General features: G+C 42.9%; 1 protein-coding gene across 1 annotated transcript in view; it reads left to right on the forward strand.

The window, feature by feature from the left end:
• Positions 1-2,875, forward strand: part of LOC116392881 (long-chain fatty acid transport protein 1-like) — a 4,923-nt gene extending 2,048 nt beyond the window's left edge. The window contains exons 6-14 of the mRNA XM_031864694.1: positions 56-125; positions 400-491; positions 742-851; positions 958-1,167; positions 1,245-1,371; positions 1,473-1,610; positions 2,010-2,174; positions 2,311-2,457; positions 2,543-2,875. Of these exons, the coding sequence (XP_031720554.1) occupies positions 56-125; positions 400-491; positions 742-851; positions 958-1,167; positions 1,245-1,371; positions 1,473-1,610; positions 2,010-2,174; positions 2,311-2,457; positions 2,543-2,700 (1,217 nt within the window). The 3' untranslated portion in view covers positions 2,701-2,875. The remainder of the gene's footprint in view (positions 1-55; positions 126-399; positions 492-741; positions 852-957; positions 1,168-1,244; positions 1,372-1,472; positions 1,611-2,009; positions 2,175-2,310; positions 2,458-2,542) is intronic.
• The last annotated feature ends 8,597 nt before the right edge of the window (positions 2,876-11,472 follow it).

Consider the following 11,472-nt stretch of genomic DNA (forward strand, 5'->3'; position numbering starts at 1 on the left):
TCTCTCTCTCTCTCTCTCTCTCTCTCTCTCTCTCTCTCTCTCTCTCTGCATTCAGACAGACTTTTCTACATCTACACTTCTGGTACAACAGGCATGCCGAAGGCAGCTGTGGTGGTGCACAGTCGGTGAGTTTATCTGTGGTTTCATCTGATGCACTGTAAGTTAATGGAGGGAACCCAAAGTGCTTACCTGACACTTGCAGTAGCAAGTTGTAGGAACCATAAACTCTGATGATTTATCCACATGCATCTGACTTTATATGTATCTCATTTGTCATTGTCTGGTTATTAGCTCTTATTGCAGTAACAAGTGTTTTCATAAAAATCAGGGCCATAAGGATTTCTGGTCAGTGTTGTTTGATGATGGATGTCAGTCACTTTATTCCATCTTTCTTGTCAGGTATTATCGCATCGCTGCCTTTGGTTTCCACTCCTTTGGTTTGTGTCATAATGACGTCATCTACAACTGTCTTCCCCTGTATCATTCTGCAGGTAGGAAGCACTCGATCTGCTCTCTCCCAGCCATCATCTGCTTTTCCTGTCGCTCCCCATATTATATCATTGTGTCTTTTTAAAATGCTTAATTTAAAAACATGTTGTCAGAGAGGTTGAAGGCTATTCCTCTCTGAATGAATCTGTTAAGCTTAAGGGGAAAAAAGAATAACAATAGGTTGACCACTATCGTTCCTTTCTGCATGTACACAGTATATGTTTATTCATGTGAAAATATGAATGTCACCAGGTACCATCATGGGTGTCGGCCAGTGTTTGCTCTTTGGTTTGACTGTTGTAGTCAGAAGGAAGTTCTCAGCCAGTCGCTTCTGGGATGACTGTGTCAAACACAACTGCACTGTGAGTTCACAACGCCACCAAACTCAGTTAACAACGAGGAGTGTCGAGCTGCCGGCCAGCTGTCCACCTGGTTCCCTTGAACTGACCGATCTCCTTTTTGTCAAAGGTAATTCAATACATAGGTGAGATTTGTCGTTACCTGTTGGCCCAGCCGGTCCGTTCATCCGAAGCACATCACCGGGTGCGTGTTGCCATTGGCAATGGCCTCCGTCCTTCTGTGTGGGAAGAGTTTGTCCAGAGATTCATAATCCCACGAATTGGGGAATTTTATGGCGCCACAGAGTGCAACTGCAGCCTGCTCAACATAGATGGAAAGGTGTGTGTTGTCTTTAATTATTTCAGAGTGTTTTCCAAACTGCAATCCTGTCTGACGTGCATGTCCTACACGTCCAGGTGGGTGCGTGTGGCTTCAACAGTCGCATCCTGCCCAGCTTTTACCCCATCAGACTGGTCAGGGTGCAGGAGGAGAACGGAGAGCTGCTCAGGGATTCACAAGGCCTCTGTATACCCTGTCTGCCCGGTGGGAAGACACACACACACACACACACACACACACACACTGTCACAACTGGATAAAAACGTTTGAAAATGTTGTTCCCCTGTCCCTCTCCATCTCTGCAGGTGAACCGGGCATGTTGGTAGGACACATCAACCACAATGATCCTCTCAGGAGATTTGACGGCTACGCTGATAAGGATTCCACCAATCAGAAAATAGCTCACAATGTCTTCAAGGTGGGGGACTCTGCGTATGTCTCAGGTATGCCTCAGCGTGTTTCTCTAGAGCACAGTCAGAATAATAATAATCGAATGTCTGGGTTCATACAGGTTCCCTCCCACAGTCTGAAGACACACAATATAAGACAGCTGGTCTGGAGACTTTAAATATAAATGTGAATGTTAGTGATTCACTGTCTGTGATGGCGGACTGGGAACCTGTCTAGTGTGTTTCCCACCTTGCCACATTTACAAGCAATACAGAGAAGCCAACAGTGAATCATAGTCATATCAGAGCAAAGTCAAAACTGTACTGGTGAGTCATCATCACTACAGACTCTACTTTCTGTCTGTGCCCTCTACTCTGTGATCCCTTCCAGGGATGATGACGATGATTGTTACTATTTCTGTCTCTGTCTGTCTGTCTATCTCTGTCTCTCAGGTGACATGCTGGTGATGGATGAATATGGCTACATTTATTTCAGGGATCGTAGCGGCGACACATTCCGTTGGCAAGGGGAAAACGTTTCCACCACGGAGGTGGAGGGGGTCCTAAGCCGCCTGCTGGGACACGCGGTTGTAGCCGTCTATGGAGCCTCTGTACCAGGTAGAGATGAGACGAGATGAGACCAGACAGTCGGGACGGGACGCCGCATGAATGAAGGACAAAAGATGAAGTGCTTAATGTGTGGTTCCAGCCTATTGTCTTCTGTTCATGGCCTCACCTTTCTGTCTGTCTGCAGGTGTGGAGGGGAAGGCCGGTATGGCTGCGATAGCTCACGCAGGAGGCGAGTTTGACCTCGATGCGTTCTTGATCGCTGTACAGAAAGCCCTGCCTTCCTACGCACGCCCCGTCTTCCTCCGACTCATGCCATCTGTTGACACTACAGGTGAGACGGTGATGCAAGGACATGCAAACACACACACACATTCACAAAGTCACACGTGAACTAAAGTTTCCACTTTTGTCCTCAGGTACTTTTAAAATCCAGAAGACACGGCTGCAGAGGGAAGGATACAAGCCGCAAGACTCCAGTGAAAAGATTTATTTTCTGAACGGTCGCCCCGGGCGTTACGAGGCTGTTACTGATGAACTATATAACGCCATCATGGAGGGGAGAGTGTGTCTGTGAGACAGGAGGAGGCTGAGACTGTTGAAGAGGATAGTGTGCATATTCAAAAGGAGAAAGAGAGAGAAGGAAAACACAGGCATGTAATTCCAGGGACAAATACATCTCTAAATGCTGATGTGGAAATATGATTGTGCCACTGTTTGTTTTTTCTTGCACCAAATAAATCTATTTTATTTTACCAGATTTAATACAAATTTGAATGTGTTGCGATGGAACAGATGACAATATGAAGCGTTTTACATAAAAACAAATTTAGCTTTCAATTTAAAGAAAAACTCACGTTATTAGCCTCTGTTGTTGGGATGTAATACAATTTCAGAGGATTTAAATATTGATGAGCACACAACAAATATATATTTTCATCACACTCCTTGAAAACAAAATCCGATCAAATCAATTCTTCAGTGTATTTAAAACAAGACAGTTTACATCGACGCTATGCCGGGGGCTGTGCTCAGCGGTGCTTTGCACTAAATGCTAACATGCTCACAATGACAATGCTTACATGTTGATGTTTGGCAGGTATAATGTTTACCGAGTTCAGCGTCGTAGCTTCTTGGGTTAGCATGCTACTTTTGCTGATACGTATTACTAATCACAAAGTACAGCTGAGGCTGTTGGGAACATTAAGTGAATGAGTTTAGCAGGCATTTAGACACAAACCAAAGTACTTTGATCACATGATCCTGCAAATCAATATTCAAGATATGACCAAATTAATTATTGAAAGGAACATAAATGTCTGTACCAAATTTCACGGCAATACAATCCAATTGTTGAGACGTTTCATTCAAAAGTACAAATGTTATCATCATGGTGGCGCTGGATGAAAAGTCAGAGGATCACCAAAGTCATCAGGATTCATCCTCTGGGGAACATGAATGTCTAACAATTCATGGCAATCCATCTAATAATGTTGAGATATTTAAGGCTGCACCAAAGCACTGGACCAACATTGCCATCTTCAGAGCCATGCTACTAAAGATTAAGAGTAACACCTGTGTGAATGTAAAAGACGGCATTATAATTAATTATGGCTCATTTGACACACAGATGATGAACCATGTGATCAACATGATTCGTTTGGATGTGTTTGTGGTCGTGTCATTGTTGATGAGCTCTGTTCAGTGAAACACGGTAGGTCACACTGAACCTGGGCTCTCTGCTCTGTGGTTTGACAGGAGCTTTGTTGTCCGTTGTCTTTTCCTTTCCAGTAGGTTTCGATTTAATGAGCCGGCCCTTCGAGGTGCGTCTGAGGTTTGGTTTTCTTCTCCTCTCTCAAAGAAGAAATCTGCAAGTTTTTGTCTTCAGTGGGACGTCCGCACTCTGACTTCTTCCCGTTGCTTTTGTTCGATGCAGCGTTAATGTCTCTGGCAGTGCAAGAGTCGCTCTTCATCGCCTGATTCTCCTCAGTGATAGCAGTGTCCTCCACAGGGGCATAATCTGACCCCACGCTGACCTGCACTGTCTGTGCCAACACAGTAAAGCCTCCGCACAACGATATACTCTCAAAGTATGGGTACACCTTTTCAGTAAAACGATGTCTAAACATGAAAAGATGTGTGTCAGTATCGGCATTCATGAATTCCAGCGTCCCTTCGTCCCAGTCCAGCCTCACACGGACCCTGCTGAGGTGGTGTGAGTTTAGGGTCTGAGCAGGAGCTGTCAGAGCTAGGTACTCGTCCTCTCGCAGGCTGATACACCAGAGTCCTGCCTCTGGACAGGCCTCAAACCTGGACCTTTTGGACACTGACTGAGCAGCCACACCGACTGTCCAATTGTTGGTGTCAGCAATCTGTTGAAATCAATAAAAAGAAAGATTAGACAAACAGGGTGGATGGCACGGATAATAGCTCAGAAATAAATGCATATCAAGAAATGAGTATATTAGAGCCCAACCGATACCGGATTCTTGAGGCGGGAACCTATGGGATATCTGTGTTTACACAAACACTTTATTTGGACAAAATGTAATGGTGTAATGTTTTTTTTCTCTTAATAAACGGTGACAGACTATCGTTACTACAAATATATTTCCTAAATATAAACAGAAATGTATTAAACTTGAATCAAGTACATTAAAAAAACAGCCTACAAATCAGGTGTACTGAAACTATTTTCCAAGCTAATACTAGCTAATAATTATAGCTTATTGTTACACTGCTCAGGCTCAGTATGTGGATACCTCAATATCCCAACAGTGCACTCCTGAGTCACAGCCCTCTCTCGCTAGGATGCAGGAATAAGGGTGGAAACGTTCAGGGTTAGCTGGGACCGGTACACCCAGACACTGTTCCAGCCCCCGTGAGGTTCCAGGGGTGATGTGGACGCTGTTTAACCCAGGAGACACCGTCAGAGACTGGCCAACTGTCCTGGGGTCCAGGGTCACTGGAGCTGGAAGATAGGGGGGGGGTCAGAGGGCACTGAAGGAGGGAGGGAACAAGAAGTGCGGGCATGCAGAGACAGAGACTGACTGTACGGTGCGATGTGTCTCATCTTCTCCCACTTGGCATACTGGAGGTTACCCAGGTGTTTGGCAACATCTATTGGAGGTCTGCACCCCTTCTGTGGCTCCCTGTGAGCTGTCCGTGCACTGCAGTAAAGACACATGCAGACAGTTTCATTTCATTTGCATGTATATGTGCTTGTGTGTGAAAATCCCCCACAAATGGCACATACTGTACCTATTCATCCTGTCCTGGTGGTTCTGCAAAAAAAAGAGTTTGCATGGTTACTATTTCAAGTGCAAACACCTGCTCCCATTCATTGACGAAATAATGTAACATTTGACTGATTGTTACCTCTAAATATCCGTCTCCTCCTGCATCCAGCTCCTCTTCAACCAGTTGCGTCCTGTCTTCCAGGATGTCTTCCATCAGCTGACTCATTCTGTCTATCTGTTCTTCTGCATCTCTCTTCTTCTCCTCCTGCTCCTCCCTGAGCGCCAGCAGCCTGGCAGCTTCCTCCTCTCTCAAAAACTGGTGAAGACTCTCAAATTCCTTTTTCATGTGCTCCTCTGTGAGTTCTCAGCCTATATGAAGAATAGAAAAAGCAAGGGACATGAGAGGAAAGACGAGTGAACCGATCATTAAGTTAAGCAATGCATCTGAGCTTTTTTGTGATTGTAATTTTTTCAACCTGGTTATGTTTGTATGCATCTTCACAGGTCTGTGTGACCTTCTCATACAGAGTCATCTTCTTCTTCAGCCCGTTTAGTGATGTCTTGAGCTCCTCCTAGTGGCCAAAAGGATGATCACTTTGAAAATACGCTCCATTAATGGATCTGTTGCAACCATATCACAGGAGGCAAGTAGTAGTAACCACATAATGTCAAGTGCTCTGCCTGAGTCAGTCATGTGAACTTGAGTAATGAACACTATGGCAGCTATAGCTGTTTTAGAGAAAACTAAATGTAGGGCAGACATTTACTGATAAAAAAAGTTACATCTTTAAAAGCTTCAACATTAACACTCTGCGTACATATTATTACATCAATCCTTATATTTAAGTGATATGATTTATGATAATAGAACACTGACATTGGCAATTCTGAGTACTTTAACTGAAACAAAAATACAATATGAAGGTCAATAAATTCATGTACTTAAACATAATTGTACGCTTTATGTCCCTGCTGGTTTTCAGTCATATTTTTTATCGGTATGACTATGAAAAACGTATTAAATCGAATAGTCTGCTGTATTAAAAAGACCCTAAATCTCACTTGACATTATCCCGAGAAGAGTCCTAATCAGGCAACGTCAGGGAAAACACCTGAGCGCAAGGTTTCACAAACAAAATACATGGTGATATTTGAATTTCATTAATCAAACTACCACACATTGTAATAAGATGTGTTCTACTTCAACCAGCTGAAACATGCTGCTCATACGTCAATGCATCAGTGTTAATAAATCTGGAATATTTGAAAGGAATATATAACACTGACTTCACACAAAATGAACATAATCCACCAGCACTTCAGGTTATTCTGAGCATTATGGGGAGTTTGTGTGTGTCAAGCTGCATGTCTAATGAGATCTAAACATGCATTTGAGACGTGATGATAGCAACAGTAATTACTAGCTTAGTTTTCCAACTCGGTCCCTTTTTTAAGCCTCACTCTAAATTCTGCCTGTGCAAACTAATCTTGGATTAACGGGCGCCATCTGTTTGTGCAGGAAAATAAATATTTACAGGAGATGAAAAAATGCCTGACTGCCTCCTTGTTGCTTGCTGTGGTTCGCAGAAAGCATGTTAATAAAAAAGTATGGAAAGAGTCATGAGGGGGCACACTTAATCTCAGCAAAAAACAGGGTTCAAATCTGGGAAGAGCCCTGCTGTTATTTGACGTCTTTGTACCGCTGTTTTGTTTGGCTTTGTGGCAGCAGGGACGGCTCTAACTAGAAAACCAGCATTCAAGCACTCTTGCTGGCAATCATCTGCCCGGCTGAAGTGTCCTTGAGGATAGCAGTGAATCCCTGCCAGCTGCTCTGTATCCAATCCTTCAGGCTGATGCTTTATTGCTTTCAGTGGAGGAATAAGGAGGCCGATTTCAGGCTTTTTACTTCAGTGTGCTCCATCAAAAAAAACAACAACCAGGATGATGAGTGATATGATTTGTCCTGGCTCTTTTTTTAAAAGATGTGGGATGTCTAGATCAGAAAACATGTGATTCAACAAGGCATTCAGACTCTTCCTAATATCACTTGCAGGCTCATTAGAATGTACCACACACAGCGCAACTTTGCAAAACGAAACCATATACATTTCACGCAAGCCAATCTTCTCTGAAGTGCTCAAACACATCAGTGGCACCTGATTACTACCTTGCAGTCTGCTGCAGCCTCAGTCAGGAGGTAAACCCTGTGGCCTGCGTGGCTCTCAGCTGCACATATAGTTCACATAAAGGCTCCAGGTCATCCAAGCAGAACATGGACAGACTCTCTTCATGTTCCTCACACCACTCCGGAGAGTCAACTGACCGGGACGCTGAGGCGAGACCCTCTGCCTCAGATGTAAAGTGGGATCATGGGAGAGCATAAAAAGGGGGGAGGAGCAGTGTGTTTGTGTGTTTCCGTATCAGTGTTGTATATGCAGTTGCCATGCATCATGCATCAGCACTGAAGTTACTTAAAGTAGAACTGCTTACACACTCCTTTTCAAACTTGAAGCTGAGCCAACGTGCCCACATCAGATTTAGCCATACATCACTTTGTAGTGTCAGATTGACTTTCATGACCCTGTGATTTATGCAACATTCACACATCCCAAGGCCAGATTTATTCCTGTGCCTGTGCTTGTTACTGTAATACTTTACGTATCCCCCCCAAGAGAGGTATAGCACTTCTTTCACTAAATGACATACTTTGCATGCAAAAAATAAGATGTGATTGGACATTTTGTTATTTGTCATTTCCCATACAGTAGCACTTCATGTACTGGATGCCAGGCCTGAGCCATGTTAAATGGATCCAGTTTCACTGGCCCTAAATAATTTGAGCTGCTTAGTTCCAGAGAACATGTAGACCAGATCAGCTCTGACAGGCGAATCACATTTCATTGAATCATATGCTCTAAAGTGAAATGAATGACATATAATATGTTCATTCTCCTGGAACATTTTGAGCCGTGATGTCTTGGTAGAAGTATGTCAGGTCCCAGGGGTGCACTCGTTTTTCAAAAGCTAGCCTTTTCTAAATAACTTCCTCCCAGGAAATTATTTTATGATTTGCTGGTGGTGAAGTTCTCACAAAAAAAGGACCTTAAAATGTATTTTAAAAAGCTGCCTGAACAGAATCAATTCAATTAACCTCCAAAGGTCTGATAACTTTGTCATGATTCTTTTCAAACTCATGCTCTACAGATAAAGAGAAATACAAAAAACATTCTTTATTTTATTTTAAAACAATCTTTCATGTTTATATTATATACAACAAAGTCAGTTACTTTTTTTCCATCCATCGAGTCTATACCTCTGAACACATATTTGTTTATTTAGGATTTGCTGTATAGTTACTTTTCATTTTATTGTTATTTTTGTTTTGTTTTCATATTATCTGTTAAAATTCAAATATATCTATAGAAATAAATTACTAAAAAAACAAAAAATTCATGCAGAAAGTGTAGCGTTGCAACACATTCTCTGTACCGCTCGGGGGCTGCTCATAATTTAGAAACTGAAATACTTCATTTAAAAACTTAAAACTGAGCCCCAGGTTGGAGCACTTAAGAGTTAATCAAAGAGATAAGCGTGTGTTCATGTCCTCAAAGCTTTCTTTCATCGCCTCATGCAGGTTTATCTGTTATCATGTAAAGACATATCCATGTCCACTTTGTTTATACGGGCGAAACTTTACACCCATGATGGTGTGCATGCGCACCTACAAACCTCCATCATCACACACAATTTCTGCAACAGATTTGGTCACAAACCTGAGCAGCAGTCGTCTCCCCCCCCCCTTTTATGCAACCTATGCCTCACATAGTGGCTGGGACAAGATGAGACACATCACCCTACGCCAACTGTCTCTGCATGCTTCCTTGCATGTATTTTCTGTAATGGTTTTGTAGACCTCTGTCTGCTGTCCTCCTCCTCGGCTCTGATAATCCTGACAAGGAGTGTTACGTGTCTCTTCTCTCTCACATGAAGAGTTTCAGAGACAATGGCAAATGGTGAAGTTAAAAGCTTCACTGCTCTTAAAGTGGTTTGCGGCTCACAATTTTCCCTCCAGCCTGCAAAGCTCTTTCATCGGTTTGCTCAATGTCAACAGCTGATGGTGGGTTGTACCACTTAGCATCAGTCACATCATGCTCAGAAAATGGATTTTGCCGCCAAAATGTTGAGAGGATGAAGTGCTAGAATCCCCCTGTCTCTTTCTCCAGCCCTCCATTATTCTTAAGTCAGGGTCAATTATATTCACTTCATTTTCATTCTCTCTGAAGTACATTTCTCGTCCTGATTCCATTGTGCAGGAAGTGGCCGCACCCACCTTTGATGGATTTGCCTCTACCTGGCAATACTTTCTGGAGACATGCGATAACATCATAGACGGGGATCAGATAGCAAAGCAGTGAAAGGTATCGAAAAAGAGGTGCGTTGGGCAAAATTGTCATACGCCTTTCTAACCCCCCCTGTTCTAATGTTTTTAAGACGCTAGTTTTGATGTTGCTCTGCAAGGAAATATTCTAAACCAGTTGCATCAGGACCCATGTGTGGGCCAAAATAATGTGAATCACTCATTGGTTGAACTGCCGTCAACACGTGTCCACACTGAGGCACTGATGTCACAAATAGCTTTCCTTCATTTTCTGTGAATCGCTGTTCTGGACTCAGCGGTGGTAGCGGAAGAGTTTTTTTGTTGTTGTCTTGCTCACAGTAACAAGAGACAGAGGATCTTTAAACAAAACTTTCCTCAGGCGACAGGAGAGGTGTTAGTTTCTTTACACCACTTATTCATTTGACTGGCAGCCATGCTATTTTGTAACTATATGATGGAATGTGAGGGGAAGATAAATTGCGAGGCCTGAGGCATCTGATCTGTGGAAGCTCGTGCCATGTTTCTCTCTAAAATATTAATTATTCTTAGTAAGTTTAATGTATGAAATAAATGTAGATCGTTAAACCTGTGTGGATGATCTATTGAGCATTGTTGCAAAAAATACATAGGCCTACTTGTACATAGAGCTTCACTTCAAAGTGAACTGATAAAACAGGCAGCTCATTCACAGACTGTGCTGAAGAATTCAATGCTTTCTGAAGATGTTTTTTTTCTTTCTTTCCCGTAGGTGCCTTTGGTCCTCATTTCAATCTAAGTCCCATCGATTGTAGGATCTGTCTCGCTACTATGCCATGGTGATCTCAGAACAACCCCTCTTCATCCATCCCGAGAGACAACCTGACCTCTTACATCCAGTCAGGTACAGTGTGTGATGAGGGATTGTATTAGTTACTGGTTGGATCAAAACAATAGAAAGTGAGTGGCAAGATTAAGCGCTGTTCAGCCCAGTTTGAAAAGCAGAACTCATCCGTGCTGTAACTAAGGGCCTTTTTATTTGCACCGTTTGTTTGCTTTTGTTATTCAAGAATATTTTCATTTCCTGCAGGGATGAGGCGCTCCCTGCCACAGCGGTTCATGCCTCTCCCTGTCAGTCCCAGCAACCCCTGCAGCTCCAGCTCTAGTTTCTCTGAGCCAGTGCTCCACGAGATGCAGCCTCCCGCTGACTGCCAGCAGACCTTCTGCCAAACCTCTGGAGGCTCCACGTCAGGAGAGTTGTGCTGATGAGGGAGAGTGTGACTGGCAGGTGCACTGAATGAACTGATTAGGGACAGGTGAAGGAAGTGAGGAGCTACAGAAAACCACACACAAAACACCCAAGGCAAAGCCTGATTGTGACAATTTGTCGATGGACAGAAAATTAATCTACAACTTTTTTTGATATTCAGTTAATTAAGATGTGTATCAAGCAAACATTTAAAACACTAGCTGATTCAAGCTTCTGAAATGTGAGGAAAGGTGATTTTCCTCTGCTTCACATCATAGAGAAATTAATATCTCTGGATCATCCGGGCATACAGTAGAGTAGAATAGATGTATTGCATGCACTTGTGTTGGTTTGAGCTACATCACTGAGTTGTCAAACAGCTTTTATAATGTTTTGTGTTTTTAAACATATTTTTGACTTCTTCACTAAATTACTTTTGGCGATGCTGCAAAGCAGTGACTCCCAACCTAGGACTTTTGTTTATTTTTTACATGAATTTCTGCTTTT

The sequence above is a fragment of the Anarrhichthys ocellatus genome, unplaced genomic scaffold, assembly GCF_004355925.1.
Source record: "Anarrhichthys ocellatus isolate YVR2014 unplaced genomic scaffold, GSC_Weel_1.0 scaffold31, whole genome shotgun sequence".
NCBI lineage: Eukaryota > Metazoa > Chordata > Actinopteri > Perciformes > Anarhichadidae > Anarrhichthys > Anarrhichthys ocellatus.